This window comes from Aethalodelphis obliquidens, unplaced genomic scaffold, assembly GCF_003676395.1.
Source record: "Aethalodelphis obliquidens isolate GAN/ISIS:26980383/991018 unplaced genomic scaffold, ASM367639v1 scaffold27, whole genome shotgun sequence".
NCBI classification, from domain to species: domain Eukaryota; kingdom Metazoa; phylum Chordata; class Mammalia; order Artiodactyla; family Delphinidae; genus Aethalodelphis; species Aethalodelphis obliquidens.
Genome location: NW_020837971.1, coordinates 15,665,869 through 15,687,920, shown reverse-complemented (window position 1 = coordinate 15,687,920; position 22,052 = coordinate 15,665,869). Strand labels below are relative to the sequence as shown.

The 22,052-nt window shown below is 53.0% G+C and overlaps 1 protein-coding gene across 1 annotated transcript; it reads left to right on the top strand.

Moving 5' to 3' along the window:
* The first annotated feature begins 4,701 nt into the window (after positions 1–4,701).
* POLM (DNA polymerase mu) lies at positions 4,702–15,270 on the top strand. Its single transcript, XM_027124014.1, is given in 13 exon segments — positions 4,702–5,898; positions 7,204–7,387; positions 8,117–8,215; positions 8,340–8,510; positions 9,355–9,426; positions 11,200–11,307; positions 12,625–12,819; positions 12,926–13,015; positions 13,116–13,282; positions 13,284–13,350; positions 13,425–13,466; positions 13,469–13,513; positions 13,743–15,270. Coding segments are annotated over 13 exon segments (1,503 nt in total). The 5' UTR covers positions 4,702–5,722; the 3' UTR covers positions 13,830–15,270.
* Positions 15,271–22,052: the final 6,782 nt, after the last annotated feature.

Below are 22,052 nucleotides of genomic sequence, written 5' to 3'. Positions count from 1 at the left end.
GAAAGAGTACTTTGGCTCTCGGCCTCAGTTCTTCTCTCTGTAAAATGGGGGAAGTAATAGCAGTACCAATTCCATACAACTGGGGAGAGAATAAAGATGTAATAGAACAAATAATTAACACAATACATGGCCTATACCAAGCCCTCCATAAATGTCAGTAGTTGTACTGACTAGCATCCCCCCGGCCCCACTATACCCAGATTCCATCCTTTTCCATCTGCATGCGGCCCTGACCACGGACACCCTCCTGAGCTAACCACCCACCCCCCTTTCCTCCAGTGAAGGACAGACTCTGACCTTGACCTGCCCCATATCCTGGGGCAGGCTGCTGCCTCCGTATCTGGCCTCTCAATACCCTCCACCCCGTGGGCCACCGTCCATGACAACCTTGGGCATTGAGCCAAACTTTCCAGCCCAGGGCTCTCCTTGAAGCCGATAAGCTGGAACTCCCCACAGCCATATCTGTGTTTTATTTCAATAACAGTAGTAAATTGGAAAATACCTAAATGACATTGGGTCTGTTCACTCCAGAATGTAATAATGTCATATTCTGCCTTAATATCAATGGAATTACCTCTGGTGGAAAGGGTAGACAGTTGTGTCAATTTGTGACGGAGTTTGGTTCAGCAAACATCCCTCTTCTCGTAATTCTTCCAGACCACTTAGCCCTTCCCCTAGGGATTACCAACCATGCTGAGTCAGGGCTGGTTGGACAAATGAACGCTAAGAGCCTTCATTTTAAGGACACATCTATCTCTTTTCCATCATTCTTAGGCCAAGTCCCCATGGTGGGAGGGAGTCAGGGATTCTTCTCTACCCCTTGGCCCAGTCTTCCCACTCCAGATCTTGCCCCAGGCCTCCAATCCCCCCACCTCCTTCTTACACAGAGCCCATCTGTTTGTGTCCCCCCCTCCCCCAAATCCACATGTTGGAATCCTGATGCCCAAGGTGCTAGTGTTAGGAGGTGGGGCCTTCTGGAGGTGATTAGGTCATGAGGATGGGGCTCTCGTAGCTGGGATTAGTGCCCTTATAAAAGAGGCACCATGTCTCACCCCCTCTGACATATGAGGATACAGTGAAAAATCTGCAGCTTGGTAGTGGGCCCTCACCAACACTGAATCTTCCAGCACCCTGATTCCACATGTCCAGCCTCCAGAACTGTGAGAAATTAATGTCTGTTTTTTTCAAGTCACCCAATCTGTGGTATTCATTATAGCTGCTTGACCAGACTTAGACACCATCCAACAAGCAAAGGGACCCACGTTTTCCTTAAAAGACAGTATAGTTTCTCAAAAATAAAGCATCTCCTTTGGTCACATAACCTGGCAGGCCCATGGCAAGCCACAGTTCCTGGCATGAGCACATCTATTCCTATCAGAAACTACATCCTGCAGCTCTGACGGATTTTTGCAGAGATCCATGATGGGCCATGGAACCTGTCAGCAGAGTCCAGGGCTGAGCCTGGGTCGGAGGTGTGGACTCAGGGTAGTAGATTGAATGGTGGCCCCCCACCAAATTCATGCCCATGAGGAACCTCAGACTGTGACCACATTTGGAATAAGGGTCTTTGCAGATGTAATTAAGAATTTCATGATGAGGTCATCCTGAATTAAGGGTGGGCCTTAAATTCAATGACTGGTGCCTTTATAAGAAAAGGTGGGGGGGGGGGCACTTCCCTGGTGGTCCAGTGGTTAAGACTCTGTGCTTCCACTGCAGGGGACACGGGTTTGAACCTGGCTGGGGAACCAAGATCCTGCATGCCATGCAGCGTGGCCAGAAAGTAAAAATAAATTAAAAATTAAAAAAAAATATATATATAAGAAAAGGGGAAGGGACAGAGGGAAGGCAGCCATTGGGTTGGGGATGGGGCAGAGATCAGAGGGATGCAGCCGCAAGCCCAGGAATGCCAGGAGCCACTAGGAGCTAGAGGAGGTGGGAAGGATCTTCCCCTAGAGCTTTCAGAGGGAACACGGCCTTGCTAACACCTTGATCTTAGAATTCCAGGCTTCAGAACTACAAGAATAAATTTCTGTTGTTTCAAGCCCCCAGTTTGTGGTAATTTGTTACAGCAGCACAGGACCAAATACACCAGGTACTATGAACTGAATTGTGTTCCCTCAGATTCATATGTTGCAGCCCTAACCCCCAATGTGACTGTATTTGGAGAAAGGCCTTTTAGGAGTAATATGGTTAAATGACGTCACAGGGGTGTGGTCCTAATTTGATACGACTGGTGGCCTTATAAGAAGAGGAAGAGATCTCTTTCTCTCCCTCTCCACGAGCACACAAAGAGATCGTGTAGGCACACAGAGAGACGGTGGCCGTCTACAAGCCAAGAGAGAAGGCCTCAGAATGAAAGCTGCCTGCCAGCACCCTAATCCTGGATTTCCGGCCTCTAGAATAATAAGAAATGTTTCTTTTGTTTTGGCTGCCCTGTCTGTGGTATTTTGTTCTGTCAGCCTGGGCAGACTGATGCACCAGATAGCCCAAACCCACAGTGATGCAGTGGGTAGCTCAGGAAGGTCCAGGGAGTGGCACTAGAGGTCAGAACTTTGGGCCAGTGGTCCTCAGGAGCTCCAGTCTGACAGCATCAGCAGGCTGACCGCACACCCTCTGGAATGCAGCTGGCAAGTAACCCGCAGGAGACGGGAATCGGTGGGGGGTTGGGCCTCAGAGCCAGGCAGAGTCCCGGCCCCACAGGCCAAGGACAGGCGCCAACAGCACTGAAGCGGACTTCAAAGACGGTGCTCCATGGGGAGGTTTTATGAAGGTCACAAGGACTGAAAAATCACCCCCAGGGGCCTTTTCTGAACTGGAAGTGGGAACAGGAAATAGCTAGATGAGATTCATCTTGGAAAGATGCGAGCTCATACATCTGGGTAAAACTAATCCAAAACACAGCATGAGAAAGCACAGTGCAGAACACAAGGGAGGACTGCCACCCTCAGGGCTGCCGAGAGGGCCCAGCCAGGAGATCACCTGTGCAGCCTCTGACTTTTTTTGGGGGGGTGGTCTCAGCGTGGGCAGCAGGGAGCTGGGGACTTAGACATTTGGGAACCCCAAGACAGGTTTATCGGAGATAGAGGGCTGAGGTCTCCGCTTCCCAGCTGGATGGACAGTGACCTGGTGGTCCAGGGAGGGGAGGAGAGGAGCACGCCAACCATCGATGCTGTGGCTTTGCCCACCTGTGCCCAGGCCTCCACTCAGTGGGCACTGAGGATCACCCCTCACAAAACTTCCCTGGGCCTGTGGAAATCCTCATTTTTGCAAGTTGCCCAGTATTTTAAGTATTCAGGTGCGATGGGTCATTAAAAGCTGCCTCTGGGGCTTCCCTGGTGGCGCAGTGGTTGGGAGTCCGCCTGCCGTTGCAGGGGACACGGGTTCGTGCCACGGTCCGGGAAGATCCCACATGCCGTGGGGCGGCTGGGCCCGTGAGCCATGGCCACTGAGCCTGAGCGTCCGGAGCCTGTGCTCTGCAATGGGAGGGGCCACAGCGGTGAGAGGCCTGTGTACCGCAAAAAAAAAAAAAAAAAAAAAAAAAAAAAAAGCTGCCTCTGCTGCCCCAAAAGAGAACCCAGGTGCCTGGGATGGAGACAGAGGCCATCAAGAAGAATGGAAATTGTTTCAGGGGATAGGCTGCTGCTCTCTGAGGAAAGGCAGAACCCACAGATGGGGAACACGGACTCCTTGCAGAGAGCCTGGGAGCTCCCCCTTCCCAGATGGCAGGAGGAGAAACGAGCACAGGAAATGAGAGAGGGGCCGCATCCCAGGCCTCCCAGCCAGGGTGTGTGTCATGGGCCCAGGAGGGCAGGTCAGGAGCTGGAGTGGAGGCTGAGAGGAGGCCTGGGCTGAGGCACCAGCCTGTTTCAGCCCTGTGCCGCAGGCAGGGAAGACTGAGGAGATCACATAGCATAACAAAGAGATTCCAAAGCGTAGTGTCTGAAAATATGAGAGACATACAGGAACACTCGATGTTGTCAAGATGTCAGCTTTCCCAACCTGGTCTAGGGATTCAACACAATACCAATCTTGGAAAAGGAATTGCTGGGTGAGATTTTTGTTTTCATTTTGTTGGCTATGGTTGCTAAATTGGCTTCCAAAAAGTCCCTCCTACAATCTGCCAGTTCCCTCATGTGTGATCAATTTTGTAAACGTCGGATAATGCGATAAGTGAAGATACTCTCATTTAAGTTTGCCCTTCCCTGATTGGACGAGTCAGGGAATCTGGTATGTTTTTGAGTAGCATTTCCTCTGTAAATTGCCTACTGGTGTTCTTGCTTGTCGTCTTTTCCTTATTAATCCGTGGACAATTTCATAATTACAGGAATTAGATTTAAATTCAAAATGTGTCACACTCTTCCCCTGGTTTGCCTTTTTTTAAATTATTATTATTTTTTAATTTATTTATGGCTGTGTTGGGACTTCGTTTCTGTGCGAGGGTTTTCTCTAGTTGCGGCGAGCAGGGGCCACTCTTCATCGCGGTGCGTGGGCCTCTCACTGTCGCGGCCTCTTTTGTTGCGGAGCACAGGCTCCAGACGCGCAGGCTCAGTAGCTGTGGCGCACGGGCTTAGTTGCTCCGCGGCATGTGGGATCTTCCCAGACCAGGGCTCGAACCCGTGTCCCCTGCATTGGCAGGCAGATTCTCAACCACTACGCCACCAGGGAAGCCCTGGTTTGCCTTTTAATGTTTAAATACATTTTAAATTTGTATGTCTTCAAGTTTACCATTCTTTTCCTTTAGTGTCTTCAGGTTTATTGTGATACTTTAGACCATAAAAACATTCATCGACTCCCCAGTACATTTTTTTTTCTTTTTTAGATTTTAATATTTGATCCATCTGGATTTTATTTTGGTGTTAAACAGTAAGGGAGGGATCCAACTTCCATTTTTCCAAGTGGCCGGCCAGTCGTCCTTAACGCCATTCGATTGAGAAAGACTGAAAACCCTTTCCAGGGGTTTGTCGCGGTCGTTCCACCAGCACGCTCACTCGCGCATCTGCCCGGGCCCGCTATCCAGGAGCCTGGCGCCGCCAGGTTTCCGGTGCCCATCGGTCCAGCCCGACCCAGTCGGAGGGGGCGAATAGCAGGGGCGAACAGCAGGGGCTGGGGCGGATACTCCTATCCTGCTGAGAACGGATCCCTCTCCTACCCGCCAAGGACCCACCACTAACATCTCCCTCCCCCCACGCGCCGAGGACGGATCCCCGGATACCCCCACCTCGATCTCCCCTCTTAGCCTCCGAGGACGACTTCCCTAACCTCCGCCTCCTCCCTTCCAACTTCTGCGCGCACCCCTTCTACCCGACCCCCCTACCCTCCAACCCAGTCTCTCCTCCCGGGTGGTCCCAAGGATGGGACGGGACTTTCCGCGAGTGTAATTTAAATAAAAGGCGTGTGCTCTGGCTGTATTTGCATAGAGGCGGGGCCTCTGGCGCTGAGAGGCCGGAACACCCAATCAGGTGGAACCCCGGGACCTCTACCTCGCTCCAAACGACCCTGGGGGCGAAATCCGCCCAGAGACTTAATTTGCATGGGGCGGGGCCTGCCTCCTTGAGTGGCCGGGCGCCACTTCCCCTTCCAGTCGGCTTCCGCCCGCTGGCTTCCTCCCGCTGGCTTCCGCCCGCTGGCTTCCGGCAGCCGTGCGGCTTCCGCTCGCCTTCCTTCCGGCTTCTGTCCAGCTTCTCTCTGCTTTCGCCAGGCGCCACCCGCGGACAGGGGACGAATGCTACCAAAACGGCGGCGAGCGGGGGTCGGGACCCCGGACACCGCCCCTTCCTCCGCGGCACGCTTCCCTGGGGTCACTGTCTGCCTGGCTGAGCCACGCATGGTCCGCAACCGCCGGGCCTTCCTCACACGCCTGGCTCTCTCCAAGGGCTTCCGCGTCTTGGACGCCTACAGGTGCGCGGTCGTGGCGAAGCTCGCCGCCAGGCGAGGCCACCTTCCTAGGGCCGACCTTTCTGAGGGGCGCGGGGCGGGTCCGGCGCCCACGGCCTCGCCTCACCGGGGAACGTGGCACGCCCGTATAGGTATCACCATGCCGTCGCGCCCGGTGGGCCGGGAGATGCTGCTGAGTGGCGTGATGGCCTGAACACAGATGCCCGTGCTCGGAACTTTGCAGCTGATCAGCCACATTCACGTATGTTGTTTCCTTACTGCTGAGGATATTGAGATCTGAAACGACTCCCACGCAGCTGACCCCGGAGCGGAGGGGCACCTGAGGTGTTTGGATTCCAAGTTAGCCCTGGCATGTCATGGTCATATAGCCTTCCTGTCAATTTCCTCTTTTGTAAAAGGGTGTTAGCAGTTAGGGTCAGGAGTGTTTCTGTAGGACAAGGAGAGAATGTATGCCGGAGGCTTTATAAAGGGCCATGTGAGTGTAGCGGTGGTTAACAGTCCTTCCTTAGGTGGATTCATCTTGCCCTGTTAGCTAAACTGATTTCTCTCCTCAGGGCTGAGAAAGTGACTTGAGTGAGGCTCAAAGAGTAGAAGAAAACCAAACAAAAACAAAACCACTACAGAAGCAATGCTGAAAGTAAGGGAGGAGGGTTCCCATGGTTTTGAAGTTGAAAGAGCAAGTGAATCAGGGGCCAGTCCCCCTGAAGCTTAGTTAACCATTCCCAGGGGTGCAGCAGACCCACTCAGGAGAGGATGATGACCACAGCCTAGAATGTACTGGGCACTATCTAAGCCGTTTTGCTTATTAGCTCATTTAATCTTTACAGCAACCCTGCAAAGAAGATATGTTATTATCTCTGCTCTGTGGATGAGGCAGTCAAAGTACAGAGATAAGTGATGTGCCCAAGGGCACATAGCAAGTGTGTGGCAGAGCTGAGGTTCAAACCCAAGCAGTCTGTCTCCAGCACTTCGATGAAGACCCCCTCCTGGTCCTGGCCCCTGTACCCCTGGCCTCTCCTTCCTCTGGGGTTGGGGGGAGAGGGAGACAGACAAGTTAACACAAAAAAGGGTTGGTCTTTTCATCATAGCTAGAGCCGAGAACCACGCACAGCTCTGCGGATGCTGGAGTGGTGGAGATGTTTGTCTGCCAAGAGGAGGGGCTGGGAGGTCTTTCTGAAGAATGAATAGGTGGTCACCAGGCAGAGGGGATAGTAACAGCAAAGGCCTGGAGGCATGGAGTGCAGCAGGAAGAATGGCAGGTCTGGGAAAGGGCTCTGGGCCTCACTTCCTCTTCTTCCCTCCGCCCAGCTCAGAGGTGACACACGTCATGATGGAGGGGATCTCAGCAGAGGAGACCGTCTGCCAGCAGGAGCGCAGGACGGCGGCCCTTCACCCAGGATGCACCCGCCCAGTGCTCTTAGACGTAAGCTGGTTCACGGAGAGCATGGCGGCTGGGCAGCCAGTCCCTGTGGAGTGCCGGCACTGCCTGGAGGTGAGCTGGGTGAAGGATGAGGGTGGGGCCCCAGAGAAGGCCCCAGCGCAGGCCAGAGCTCAGCTGGGACAGGTGACACGGCAGCCGTGCCTCAGTGTCTTTCACATGAGGTGGGCGGTGAGGGCTCAGCCCGGACCACCAAGGGGCCCTGGGAAGCCAGGCCGTTCCCGCTTCTCCTCTCACCATTGGTGCAAACTCTCTTGAGATCCACTTATTTTTGGCATCTTTAGGCCTTTCTTGCTTACCAAGTGGAGAGACTGTGACCCCAAGTGGGGCCAGCAGGAGGCCGTCCTCGGGGTGCTGTGAGGTTCATGGCCTCCGCCCACCTCTGTGCTTCCTGGGTGAGCACAGCTGGGGGCTGCAGGTGTGGGCTCAGAGCAGGGCTGCCCGCATTCAAATCCTGACTCTGCCTGTGAGCCATGAGGCCTCGGTGTCCCCGTCTGTGAAGTGGGGGTGACAGGCACCCCAGCCCACTTGCCGGAGGGGGTTCTGGGAGGTGGGGCACATACAGCACGTGCGGTGGCAGCTGGTGCCACTGCTGCCGCTCTGGCCTCTGCAGGGCGACACCGCCTCTGCCCCGTGCCTCTGGCAGTTGTGCCCTCTGAGAGTCGGCCCCGTCTGTCCCGAGAGCCCTAGGTGACCACCCAGGAGAGGCAGGGCTCCGGGGGGCTTCCTTGGCCCCTGCCCACCCTGCAGCCTCGAAGCAGCCTGTATATTGCCCTTCCCCAGGTGGCTGTGTGCGGGAAGGGGCCGCCACGCCCAGCATGGAGGCTGCCCTGTGCCTGCCAGCGGCCCACACCCCTCACGCACCACCACGCCGGCCTCTCGGTGAGCCCTGGGTCCCCTGCCTCCCTGGGATGGGGCCAGGCCCTCCCCTGTCCCAGCCTTGGAGGGACGGGTGGGGTGAGGTACCCCGCCATCCCTGCCCCTCCCCAAGGGCCCCTCCCTGCAGTAGGCTCTGGAGACGCTAGCGGAGGCCGCGGGCTTCGCCGGCAGTGAGTGCCGCCAACTCTCCTTGTGCAGAGCAGCCTCAGCGCTCAAGGCCCTTCCCAGCCCGGTCACAGCCCTGAGCCAGCTGCGTGGCCTGGCCCACTTTGGAGAACGCTCGTTCAGGGTCGTCCAGGTCGGTGCTCCCCGCACTTAGCAGGGCGGGGTGGGGGGAGGTGAGGGGGCCTCAGGGCCTGGCAAGGGCAGGTGGCTTGGTGGCTCAGAGCCCAGCTGTGGCCGGCCACCCTCTTCACTCAGATTCCTCACGTGTGAATGGGGGCCACAGCACCTGCCCTAGGGGGACCGAAGGGGCTCAGCCAAGGGAGCTGCCGGGAGCGCGGCAGGCTGGTAGCTGGCTCCACTTGGACCAGCGCAGACTGTCCCGGATGGTGGAAGAGGACCCCTGAGCATGCGCACCTCTTTTTACAATGCGAAGTATTTGAGGACCCCAAATGTGAAGTTGTCCTTTTGTACACTTACCACTGAGCAAGTATATCACGATGGAAAAGATACTTTTGAATTCACTTAAACTTTTTTTTTTTTGCGGTACGCGGGCCTCTCACTGTTGTGGCCTCTCCCGTTGCGGAGCACAGGTTCCGGACACGCAGGCTCAGCGGCCATGGCTCACGGGCCCAGCCGCTCCGCGGCATTGTGGGATCTTCCTGGACCAGGGCACGAACCCACGTCCCCTGCATCGGCAGGCGGACTCTCAACCACTGCGCCACCAGGGAAGCCCCACTTGAGCTTTTAAATGAAGTCTTGCTGAATTCACCTATGTTTTAAAAGCAGTTGTTTACGTATCCCAGGGCTTGCTATTTATCTGAGAGGTGGCCCACGTTCCCCGCCCTAGGGGCTTGGAGGCTCCCTGGGCACAGTCTTCATTTCCAAGTCCCCCGGGATCCTGCTCCCACAAAGCCCCCCTGCTGGGCCTTGGGCACCCAGGTCTCCTCTTGCCAGTCAGGCCTTGTCTTCTCCCACAGGAGCTGCTGGAACGCGGAGTGTGTGAGGAGGTGGAGAGAGTTCGGCTCTCGGAGAGGTACCAGGCCATGAAGGTACACAGGGCAGCCCCCGGCAGGGGCACGGAGCTCCACGGTCCTCCCCCAGAGCCACAGCACATGGTTCATGCCATGTCAGGTGGAAAGTGGGGGCAGTGGGTCCCCCCCAGGGTCAGAGAAGGTCTCACTGAGGAACTGGCAGGTCAGCCGACACCCGATATACACGAGGCAGCCAGATGGAGGCGGACGAGAAGCTTGTTTTGAGCACAGGGAATTTTCTAGATCACTCGGCACCATGTGTTCTTATTTGACTATTGATGGCATATTCTCAAGTATATCACATGCTCTGGCATTTTACACAGAGCATACTGAACAAAACAGAACCTTTTTCCGGGTGCCACGGGGACCGTTAAATCTGTGGGGCTGCTCACCCTCGCAGTGTCTCCACCTTTGTGACCTCACGTACTCATTTTCTTGGTGGCGTCCTGCCTGTGTCCACGACGCACCTTCCCGCTGGTCCCACTCATTTCTGGTCTGATAACGGAGCTGCCAGAGCTCTTGTGGATGCCTTGGTCGGGCTCCTTAGACACCCTGGTTTTGTGGCTGGAGGTTGTCAGATCAGCGACTGGTCGGGGGGGGGGGCTTCAAAAAGGGAGAGGAACCCTGTGTAAAGGACGGGGGGTGGGGGGCTCAGGGGTGTGGAGGCAACACAGGAATTAGTGGCTGGAGAAGCGCTGGGAGAGGGCACAGTCATCTGCTACCTCCCCCGGGGTACCCCTGAGTCCCAGAAGGCATCCAGGCCAGGAGAGAAGTACGTGAACAGTTAGAAGTTTACTGTTATAAACAGCATGATTAGGTTATTCTCAGCATCTTTCCCATCCAGTTCATGCTCTTGGTTCAGGGGATCTAGGGAAGGATGGCCAGCACAGTCCCAAAAGGGCAGGCTACAGCTGGTCTGCAGGAAGTGGGGCTCAGGGACACGAGTGCCACCCAGCTGTTCTTCCTCCCCTGGGCCTGCTCTGTGTTTCAGAAGTCCCTGGGGAGGGGCTCTGAGTGGCTGGCCTAGGGCAAGTGCCCACCCCTGTCCAACGAGCTATAGTCAAGGAAGAAACAGGTGAGTTGCTAGCGCCCACCCTGGGTGTGGGATACCCGTGTGAGGGCAGCTGGCCACCCCACGAGAGGTCAGCTCCAGCAGCATAGTTAGTTTCCACTGGCCTGGACATCTCTGCTGACCCGTGGCCAGGCAGTGGCAATTGTCATGTTTGAACCTGGAACAGAGCCCCAGCCAGCCCTAACCTGTTCCTTCCAGATCCTGCTAAAACAACCCCCTGGCTATTAACTGCCCTTTTTGCTGCCTGTTAAAAGGCAGAGCCACAGTAATAAGTCCCAGCTGCTGTTGGGTGGGATGGTATGGTTTTCCCAGTGAATGGACGGACTGTCAGGTCGCCTACTTTGGTGATGTTGGAATCATAGGCTAGAACTGTACAAGTTCTGGGGAGAGACCCTGCTCGAGGAGGGGACCGAGGCCTGGGGAGGGAGCACGTGGGGTCTTTCCCTGCTGTCCCCTGTGAGGGTGGGCTGTGTAGGCCAGGCTCGGGGTTTGAGTCCTGCCTGTGCACTTGCTGTGTGGGCTTGAGCACGTTGCTTAAACTTGAAGAATGTGAGTGGGGATGCCACTTGCCCGGCCAGACGAAGACTTAATGAGGCCACTTGTGTAACGCTGCAGTGGTGCTGTCCTGGGACACGCCTTGCACGGATCAGTGTCGTCATCTGCATCTCGCTGTAAGAGTTTGCTCCTGACCAAGTGTGCTGTGCTCATCCTCAGAACAGCTCTTCACTCAGATCTTTGGGGTCGGGCTAAGGACCGCTGACCGGTGGTACCAGGAGGGGCTGCGGACGCTGGACGACCTCCGAGAGCAGCCCCAGAGCAGAGAGCAGGTGAGCCCTCTGGGAGCGCTGGGCCCTGGGCTTCCCCAAAGCACCTGTGCCTGAAAGCCTCCCACACCATGGAGCCCTTAGCTCTGACGCATGGCATATGCTCGTGGCTGCCTATGTGGCCGGGAATGGGGTGAGTGTGAAGACGGGCATCTTTATTTGGTGGACTTCCTGACCCAGTGGAGTCAGGACCCGGTGCAGCCCCTTCTCAGTGAGCGATAATGGTCAGAGTAGCTGCCGTGCCGTTCAGGACCTCCTGGTTAGACTTGGGCCTGGACCAGGCATGTACCCCTTACTCCTGATTCCGTAGAGGGGAGGGCATGTCAGAGCAGCCCGGGCCCTGGGCACACTTGCTTGTGTGCTGCTTGGCGCCTTGGCCCACTGGCTGATGGCGTGGGGACCTGTGCTCAGCGGGGAGAGGCTCAGTGAGGAGCCTGCTAGTGGGAGGTGGTGCCGAGCGGTGGAGAGACGTGAACTTGAGAGTTTGTCAGGCCTGGGTTTGAGTCCCATCTCTGCCGCTTACTAGGTAGGAGACCGTGGCCCTGAGTCTTGACTTCTCTGAGCCTGAATTACGTTCTCTGTAAAGCATGGGAATCCTGTGAGCTCCTTGGCGTGAGGCCAGCAGGTCGCAGGTGTTGAGCAGACTCTGTGTTCTCTCCGTGTGGCCTGGATCGGGGACCCTGCTGAAGGAGCCCCACAGCCCAGCACTCGTTGCCTCTTTGAACATCTTCCTGGGGGCTGGGGGAGGGGAGGCCAGCTGGGGGTCCTGGGAGAGTCTCCTGGCCGGTCAGCAGGACGTGAGACCACAGAGCCGTGCGTCCGGTGGAGCGTGATGGTGGCATCCGTCGGTTCCGTTCAGTGTTCTCTCCCCGCAGGAGAGGCCCGCAGCGCTTACTGAGCGCGCATCCTGCCCGGGGCCGTTTATTCCCTCACGTAAACCTCTCCTAACTGTGTGTGTGGAAGGCCCAGTGATCCCTCTGACAGGGGAGGAGGTGGACGCGGGCTAGAGCGAGGTGTTGTTCAGCGGCAGAGCCATCTTCACATCTCTTTATCACCTCCCGGCCCCGTTTCATGGATGGGAAAACCGAGGCGTTGAAAGGGATAGTCTGTATCTTGATTGTGTCAGCATCAGAATTCTGGTGTGACCTACAGTAGTTCTGCCAGATGTTACCGCTGTGGGGAACTGGGCAGAGGGCACAGGGGATCTCTGTTATTTCTTTCAACTGCATGTGAGCCTACAATTGTTTCAGAATAAGCGTTTGATATTTAAGGGAGAGGAGGGGCTAGTGGGAGACAGCTAGAGAGGGCCGGGCTGGGCAGGTCAGGAGAGCTGTGCTGCCCACAGGACTCCAGCACCACCAGGACCCGAGCACCCGGATCCTGCGGTCAGATGTGGAGACCCTGCAGCAGGCGGTGGAGGCAGCCGTGGGGCAGGCCCTTCCTGGGGCCATGGTCGCGCTGACCGGCGGCTTCCGGAGGTCAGGGGGCTCCACACGCCCTCCGGCTCAGCTCCAGGCCCTTCCCAGTGAAGGCGTCTGAGGCGGGACCACTGAGGTGGGCCTTCCCTCACTGAAGGGATTCGGGAGAACACGGAGGCTGAGAGTCAGACTGGCCCCCTCAGGGCCACGACGTGGACTTCCTCATCACCCACCCCCAGGAGGGCCGGGAGGCAGGGCTGCTGCCCAGAGTGATGTGCTGCCTGAAGAAGTAGGTTAGGGGCTTCCTGCTCCCCCTGCTGACGGTCCTGCCAGGATCCTGGTTCCTGTCCCAGCCCCACATGGCGGTGCCCGGCCATGTCTGCTCTCCCCCAGGACCTTGTCCTGTACCGCCAGCACCAGCGCAGATGGCAGGCAGACGACCCCACCCACCTGCACCGGCAGAGCCACACCATAGATGCCTTCGAGGGGACTTTCTGCATTTTCCACCTGCCACAACCCCCAGGGGATGCTGTAGGGGCGCCCAGAGGCCCTGCCCCACCCCGACCACCTGGTGGTCACCCCCATCAGCCAGTTCCCCTCTGCGCTACTCGGCTGGACTGGCTCCAAGGTAGGGAGTGTGCTGCTGCGGCCACCCTGGGGTCTGGGGTTGGCGGCCCTGCTGATGCAGTCACTCTTCCCCAGCGTTTCGAGCGGGAGCTGCGCCGCTTCAGCTGGAGGGAGAGCCGGAAGGGCTCTGGCTGAACAGCCATGGTCTGTTTGATCCGGGGCAGGTGTGTTGCTGGGACGGGAGGCCTGGGTGGGGAAAACGGCTCTCTGCCCGGCCCACAGTCTGCGTCGGCCCCAGGGCCCTCCAACCTGGGACCCACAGGGCCCTCAAGAAGCACCCCACCGCGGGGCTGGGCTCTGCCTGCCCTTCCAGCCTCCTCCCCACACCTGTCTCCGGGAAGCTGCCGCGTGGTGGAGTGGCTCCCAGGCACTCGTGCTTGCACTCTGTTGCAGAAGACGTTTCTCCACGTGGCTTCAGAGGAAGACATTTTCAGACTCTTGGGCCTTGAGTACCTTCCCCTCCAGCCAAGAAATGCCTGATCCTATTAGCTGGCCCCCACTTCCGCTCTCTGGAAATGGAGGGTGCCATGTGAGCCAGACGCTGTGCGTGTTCTGGTCCCTGAATGTTTCCAGGTGGAAGATGCACTGCTGCCCCAAGTCCTCACCCCTCCCAAGTGGGAGCCCTGTCTGTGTGGACCACCAGCCCCCCACATACACCCAGTTCAAGCTGTCATGAAATGAGCATGTGGAACAAACTAAGCTGTATTTTCTGAACGTGTTGCTGGTGTGGGTGACCGGGGAGCATGGGCATTGGTTCTGCCCAGAGGTCTGCTACGGGGTGCTGGTGAGGGTGGGGGATGTGGACCTAAGACAAATAGACTTCCAGTTATTTCTCCAACAAAAATGGGTTTATTCAGGATCAGCAGAGAATGGGTCTGCAGCCATGGCAAGCCATGTGCAAGTCCCCAGCAAAAATGGAAAGGAAAACGCTCTTACAGAGGGGAAAAGGAATTTGGGAAGGCTATAGTAAACAAGAGTCCATGGCTTTTCATTGGCCGAGTCCTCGTCAGGAACGAAGAGGAGATCTTTCTTTCTTTTGGGCTCTGCTACCATCACAGGGCATGAGCCCTCCCCCTTCTGGTCTCCCAACTCTTATTAATGTTTTTACACTTCCCCTTTCGATCAAGATGCATCTCTGAAAGCATCACTAATCTGAGTCAGGCTTTCCAGTTTCAGGGTCTTTCTGTTCCTCAATACAAGGAAGGACGTTTCCTGGGTGTAGTGTCCCACATCAGAGGGAAAGTGCACAGATTGGAGATCTATTGAGGTTATATTTAAGTAACAAGGAGGGGTAGGAGGGACAACTCTTAGGCACTTTTTATCTGACGTCCATGTCTTTTACCAAGATCCTAAACGGTAGAGATTATCTGAAGCCTTATGTAATCAAAGGTCTGGTGACAAAATTCCAACAGGCCTAGTCTGAATATCTTTGGAAAGCTGGCTCATCGGATGTCGTCTGCTTCAGTTCAGGGAAGTGTTTACTTTCAGGTCACCAGATGATTTGCAGGTCCAGACAGGGTTTGGTGCTTTCTTTAGGTGTGTCATGTGAATCCAAGAGTTGTATTCCTTGGAGTTTTGCAGCACAAGGGTTGGTTAGCAGTACCTGATAGCAGCCTTTCCAGCAAGGTTGAAGAGAGTCCTTCTGGAGGTGTCTTTTCCAATAGATGAAACCTGCAGGTTGCAGGGTGTGATGTTTAAGGTCTTCATCTCCCAAGAGTGCACTGTGAAAAGGTTGCTTACCAAAACATGGTTATTTTTAATAGAAGCAATTAGGCCTTTACAGTATTGGAGTATCTCTCTTCTTATTGGTTGTGGGTCAAAAGAGGTAGGAGCTGGGCTTCCCTGGTGGCGCAGTGGTTGGGAGTCCGCCTGCCGATGCAGGGGACACGGGTTCGTGCCCCGGTCCGGGAAGATCCCGCATGCCGCGGAGCGGCTGGGCCCGTGAGCCATGGCCGCTGAGCCTGCGCGTCCAGAGCCTGTGCTCCGCAACTGGGAGAGGCCACAGCAGTGAGAGGCCCGCGTACCGCAAAAAAAAAAAAAAAAAAAAGAGGCAGGAGCCAAGTGCACTGGGCATCCTGTGACTGCCTCAAAGGGTGTAAAAGTTCCAAAGGGGGTGGGTCTATGATTTAGAAGGACCAACAGCAATGCTTTTGACCAAGGTATTTGGAGGGCCTCTACACGTTTTGCCAGTTGAGTCTTAATAATGCTGTTAGTGTGTTTGACCAAACCAGAGGGTAGGGGGTGGTAAGTGCAGTGAAAGTGTAAAACTGGCCAAACAGCACAGACTTTTTGAAGCACCTGGCCAGTGAAATGGGTTCCTCTGTCATCATGAAGTTGAAGCGGAGTTCTCCAGGTAGGGATAATCTTTCCCAAGGCACTTGAGTCACAGAAGAGGTAGTAACCTATCTGCAAGGGCAAGCTCCAGTCCAGTGTGAAAACATACATACCATGACTAAAACATACTTACATCCACGAAGTGGAGGAAATTGTATGAAATCCATTTGCCAGATCTCAAATGCTCCATCAGGCAATTTAAAACGTCCAGGAGCAGTACAGTCAGACTTCCCTGGGTTGTACTTCAGACAAGGGGAGCAATGAGTAGGTGCTTTCTGTGGCGTTGCTAGTGTTTCCCCACCAGTACTGACTCATGAAGGCTGTCATTTTGTTAGGCCAGTGGTTTAATGCATGTACAGTGGTGAGGAGTGGGTAGGACTGGGTTGTTACTTGGCCTGAACCAGAGCTTTCTCTTTTTTTATCAAACCAACAGTCGTTGAATTCCCAATCTTGTTTTTCTTTTCCCGAGGCCAGTCTTTGGGCTTCCCGAGCCAGTTTTTCAAGGTATCACTTGAGGAAATATCCCTTTGGACCATGACAGAAGTTTAGCTGCTGTGGTTCCTTTAAAGGCGGAATTCCTTGCAGAAATTTCGGCAAGGTGATTTACCTTAGCTTCCAGAGAGTCCAGTTTAGAATGCCCTGGAATCTTACTAATAACTCAAGGGTGGATAAAAGTGTTGCATCCAATAATTCCTGAACCCGGGGGCCATTTTAAGTTTTATTTCTGCTGGAAATAGGGAAGCCACATTGCTTCCACAACATTCCAAAATCATGAGCTACTCCGAAAACGTATCTACTATCGATATAGATATTGGCAGTTCTGTCCTTGGCTAAAGTACAAGCCTGTGTGAGAGCGTATCATTCAGCCTGTTGGGCCAAAGTAGCCGTAGGTAAAGATGCTGCCTCAGCAACATCAAAAGAAGTTGCAGTAACATCCCCAGCACAACATCTGCCATTGTCCCCTTTTAAATAAGAACCGTCAGTGAACGTGAGAAATCAGTGTTACCGACTGAAATTTCCTAGACATCATTATGAGGAGTCAGGAGGTGGTCTGTCAGGGTTAAGCAAGGGTTAAGCAGTTGTGAGGGACTTCCTCAGTGACAGAGGAGAGAAGAGTAGCAGGGTTAAGGTTATTACAACGTAGAAGAGTTATGTGAAGAGCAGCTGACAAAAGGACTCCAAAGGAGGTGAGACGGCTGACTGAGAAATGTTGAGTGTGATGAGAATTCAGGAGGGCTATTGCATGAGGTCCAGAAATGAGTAAAGGAGATCCCACAACGATTTTCTCAGCGGCCTTAACCACAAGGGCAGTGGCCGTGATGGCTCGAGGCGAGAAGGGTATTTCCGTGTTACAGGGTCCAGTTGCTGGCCATAATACCCTATGGGTCGACGGGGGTCTCCTTGCTTTTGGGTGAGTATCCCAAGGGCATTCCCTTCTTTTTCGTATACAAAAAGGGAATCTGATCATTGGGTTGCCTAAGGGCAGGTGGGTTCTTCAAACTCTCCTGTAAGTCCTTAAAATCTGTGTATCTGGTTCTTCCCATAAAATTGGATTGGAGTTGTGCTTCAGTAAAACAGAGGTTTGGCCACGAGAGAGAAATTTGGACCTCAATTTTGGCAATAACCAACTGGCCCAAGAAAACCTCACAGTTGGTGCTTAGTTTTGGGTTTAGAGAAACTTAGCACACCAGGAAGTCTGTCTGGAACTAAGTGTAGCCCTTGTTCTGATATCAGATGCCGTAAACAATGAACCTGGGTTTGGGGCAAACTGCAATTTATCCTCACTGCCGTATGTTCCTTTAAGGCTGAAATCGTTAGCAGGTGGATGATGACTTCCAGTGAGGAGGTTTGAGAAAGAGCAAAGAAGCAAATCATCCACATATTGAAGCAAAGTAGAACCTCTAGGGAACTTTGTATCGTCCAGATCAGCCTTCAGGAGTTAGGAGAAATAAGGACTCAGTAAAACCATGAGGTCTTACTGTCCAGGTGAATAGGTTTTCTTCTCAAGTGAAGGCAGAAAGTTATTCGCTAGGTTCAACCGGAATGTTACAGCATGCACTGCCTAAATCAAGTTACAGTAAAGAATTTACCTCCTATGGGAATGACTGTTAGGAACGTAGGAAAGGCGCAACAGGGTGTCAAGGGATAGCTATGTTGTTTATTACTTGGAGGTTCTGGACAAACCTACACCCTTGGCTTTTAGGTTTCCTCATCTGTAAAATGGGAGTATTACAAGGGCTAGTACAAGGACTAATGAGGCCCTCAACCGTGTAATCTTCAATTACAGGCTTTATGCCTGGGATGGCTTCTTTACTTATACATTGTCAATACTGGGAAGAGATTTTGAGAGATCTGTTTGAATCTCCATGGGAGATATGCTGTGAATTTTGCCAGTGTCAGTGGAGATTTTGCCCATAAAAAGGATGGTAGCTGATTCAATAGGGACAAATGATCTGTGTTTCCAGAATCAGCTCTAGTATCATCAGAGATGGAGCAAATGAAAGATATCAAAGAGTCGTTTAATTCACATTGTTGTTTACTCTGATGACTACTGTCAAATTCTGGAATTATTTCCCCCTTTTGGGAGAAAGAACTTCTGGCCTGATGCTTCTCTAAGAAGTCTCGGCATAATAAATGGATAGAGGTGGAGGAACTAAGAAGAAAAGTGTGTGTATCTCTCAGAGGGCCTAAACAGAGTGGAATAGGTTCAGAGACAGGAGCCTGTTGAGGTTCATTGGAGATCCCCACTATTTGAACTGTTCACTTTGAGGCAGGGGCTGCTTTATAGTAGTGGGGCTGAGCCTTGAGAGTGGCTCCAAGTGTCAATTAGGACTGAAGAGATTCACCCCCAATCTGGAGAAACGTTTCTCTAAGCCGGTTAAGAGGGAAGATTGAGAAGAGCCCCGTTGTTGAGAATTGGGAGGATGGTGGAAAAGCTGGTTAGGAGACTGAAGGTGCCTGAAGCACTTAGATTTGTACAGTCTCTTTTCCGAAGTCTAGGCTCTTTGCAACAATAGCAGAAAGTAGGGCCTAAACTAGGACCTATTTGACCTAAAACAAATAGGAGGGTTTTGGTTTCATTTAGGAGCCTTCATTTGCTGGAGTTGAAGATAAAGGAGTTTAGCTGTCTCCCTTTTAGGTGACTCCTCTAAGAAAGTAAGAGAACTGGTTTTCAAGATTAACTAAATCTGGAGTGGACACAGTTTTTCATTCCATCCTGTTCCTTTTTGCTAGAAGGGAAAGGTCCTGCTTCAGCCCACTAGTAAACATAGAGTTAAAAGCTGCCTGGGTAGAATTAACATCTGAAGGAAGATCAGAATTTTCTTTAAAAACAATCTGAAGTCAGTTGTTAATAGTCACGAACAGATTCATTAGATTACTGTGTGCAAGCCTGCATTTTGTTCCAATCAACAGGCTTTGGAAAAGCTGCAGGAATTGCCCCATGAAGTCGCCTAGCATTGCGTGAGCCTGATCATGTAAGTTAGCAGGGTGGTCTCCTGGTTGTAATTCTAAAGGCCTTTTAGGATTTTCCCAAGTAGCAGTTCTCATCCAATGCTGAGCCTGGCCTTCACCGACAAGCATGTGAACTAGCTGATGTAAGTCAGAGAAACCCGGTTGCTGAGTTTGAATGACTATATTAAATTCCTCAGCAAATCTGTGAGGATCTTCAGTTACTTTGGAAACATCTTTGTGGCTCACAGTTCACCTTTAGTCCAGGGAGTATACGAAATTAAGGGTGTAAGTCTGGATTCTTAGGAGGCTTAATTTTAAAGGGACAGGTTCTGATAAGTTCAGGGGAAAAGCGAGTGGGGAGAGTTTTAGAGAAAAAGGGAAGTTCAGTGAGAGAATTAGTATGGGGAACTGAGGAGCTAGAGCAGGTGTAGGTGGCCCAGAAGAGCAGGAAGTTGGCACTGGAGGCATGGCCTGAGCACAAGGGGCTGAGGGCGGGAGACAGGATGTTGCTGGAGGTGGAGCCCAGGACAAAGCAGCCAAGGAAGAAGAGCCTGAGGCTTTGGGAGCCATTCTATCTTTTTAATGATTTGTTTGCCTCAAAGTCTTATTTTGCAGAAAGTCAGTTTTAGGCTGCTGATAACATTTGGAAGCCTCAAAATACCAATCAAAATACGCATTCCATTCAGTTTTGGAAATTTTAGGGCTCTGATAGTCCAATTCCGTTTTAAGAAAAGTAAGCTCCCCATAATGGCCATCTATATTCTAGATTGCATTTGGTGAGGTGGGTCCATTTAGTTAGAAATTCTTATGAGGAAGAGCTACAGTTTTTAAACATGAAATCAGCCAGACGGACATCCCTGGTGGTCCAGTGGTTAAGACACCACACTTCCACTGCAGGGGGCATGGGTTCGATCCCTGGTTGGGGAGCTAAGATCCCGCAGGCTGCACTGCATGACCAAAAAATAAATTAACAACAACAAAAAATCAGCCAGAGTCCCTGTAAGGTGGGGGGCGGGGGCTGCCCTCAAAATATTTAGATAATTGGGATCCCATTTTTCAGCAGTTTTTCTCTAGAGTAAGAGGATAATTTTTAAAAAGTCTAAACATTTCAAGCAGCTTACAGCTTAAACAGCTTGCAGCCCAGACAGTTCAAATATCTCTAACAGCCTGCAGGCCTAATACCAGCCAGTTCTAAAGGAATAGGTTGGTCCTAGAGGAGCCAGGCCAAAGGCTTCTCAGCAGAGTTCCAACAGAACAGCCCCTATTCTAAAGGAATGGCCCGAAGGCTGAACTGGCACAATTCTGATGAAATAGCCTCAGTTCCCAAAGGAATGGGCTGAAGCCTAGCCAGTTCCAGTTGGAACAGTCTGATTTCAAAATCAGATGTGTACTTGAGTACAGAACATGCCTTATCCAGAAAGGACAAGACCTTAAAATAGATCCCAGGTAAAGCCTGGAGAGCTTCAAAGAGGGCAGAGGCTCAGATCCAGGAGAAGTACCTTCAAACTCCAGGGTCAGTGAGAAAATCAGAGCAGCAATGGGCTCATGTGGGAACTGCACCTGTTTACTTACAAGCCCATCAGGGGTCTTCTCTGGATCCCTGTACAAGTCACCAAAATGTTGACCTAAAACAAATAGACTGCCAGTTATTTCTCTAGCAAAAATGGGTTTATTTGGGATCAGCAGAGAATTGCAGTTCAGGGTCTGCAACCACGGTGAGCCACATGCAAGTCCCCACATGGCAAAGGAAGGAGGGGGAAAAGGAAGTTGGGAGGCTGTAATAAACAAAGAGTCCCTGTTTTTTAATTGGCTGAGTAGTTGCCAGGATTGAAAAGACTCTTTCTTCTTCCTGTTGGGCTCTGCTATTGTTGCAGGGTGTGGGAGCTCCCTTTCTGATCTCCCAGCTCCATTTAATTGAGGTTTCTGTTTATTAATTTTTTACAGGGGCATCATAGCTCTGTGACCCGTGGCCAGAGGCCTCAGGCTTCTCCCCTGTAGAGCATGAACCTGAATGGGGCTTTGTTTCTGGGGTTGTTGTTATAGAGCCTGAGGTAGTGGGTGGCAAGTGCTTTGCACAGTGCCTGATTCAGCTTCTAGCCTCAGGGCCTCTGAGCTGAGAGGTGGAGGCGGGTCTCTTGCCTGCTCGGAATCTACCTCGGGCTAAAGGGTGTGCTGGGGCATCTGGAGAAAGGGCCCAAGGGTAGGGAGGTGGGAGGAAGAGAACTTTCAATGCTGACCCACTACCTCCTGCCTGGGTTAGGCCTGTATCTCCCAACCAGGCTTCCTGTCTCAACATTTGCTCCTTTAAGGTCTGTCCTCAAAAGTCTTAAAAACAGGTCACATGGTATCTTTTACTCCTTGCTCAAAGCCCTCCAGTGGATCCCCACCTCTCAGTAAAGCCAAAGTCCTCACAGTGGCCCCTGGGGGCCTCCACCTGTCTTATCTCCGGCACTACCCCTCTCTCAAGCCCCACTGCCCTGTGATGAGCAGGTGTGCTCCTGCCTCACTGCTTTCCTGCTTGAACCGTCCTAGACACCCATGAGGCCAGTGGGTGTTTCATCCTCTCACTGAGGGGGGCCGGCCACGTGGTGGTCTTTCATCCTCAAATCCCCTGGCATGCTCCTTGCCATAGGGCCTTTGCCCTTGCTGTACTCTCCACCTGGAAGTGATCTTCCAACTCAAAAGTCTCTTTATCAGGTGAGAACTTCCTTGGCCAATCACCGCATAAAAATTATATTTTTTAAATTAACATGCTGTAAACTTGACACTTTTGGTGTAAAGGTTTATGAGTTTTAACATTTAGACCCATTCACCTCCACCAAAATCAGGACAGCCCCTCATCCTGTCCCACTGTGGTCATATGCTCTCCCACTCCAAGCCCACCCATTTGGTTTTTCTGTGTCTCTATAGTTTTGC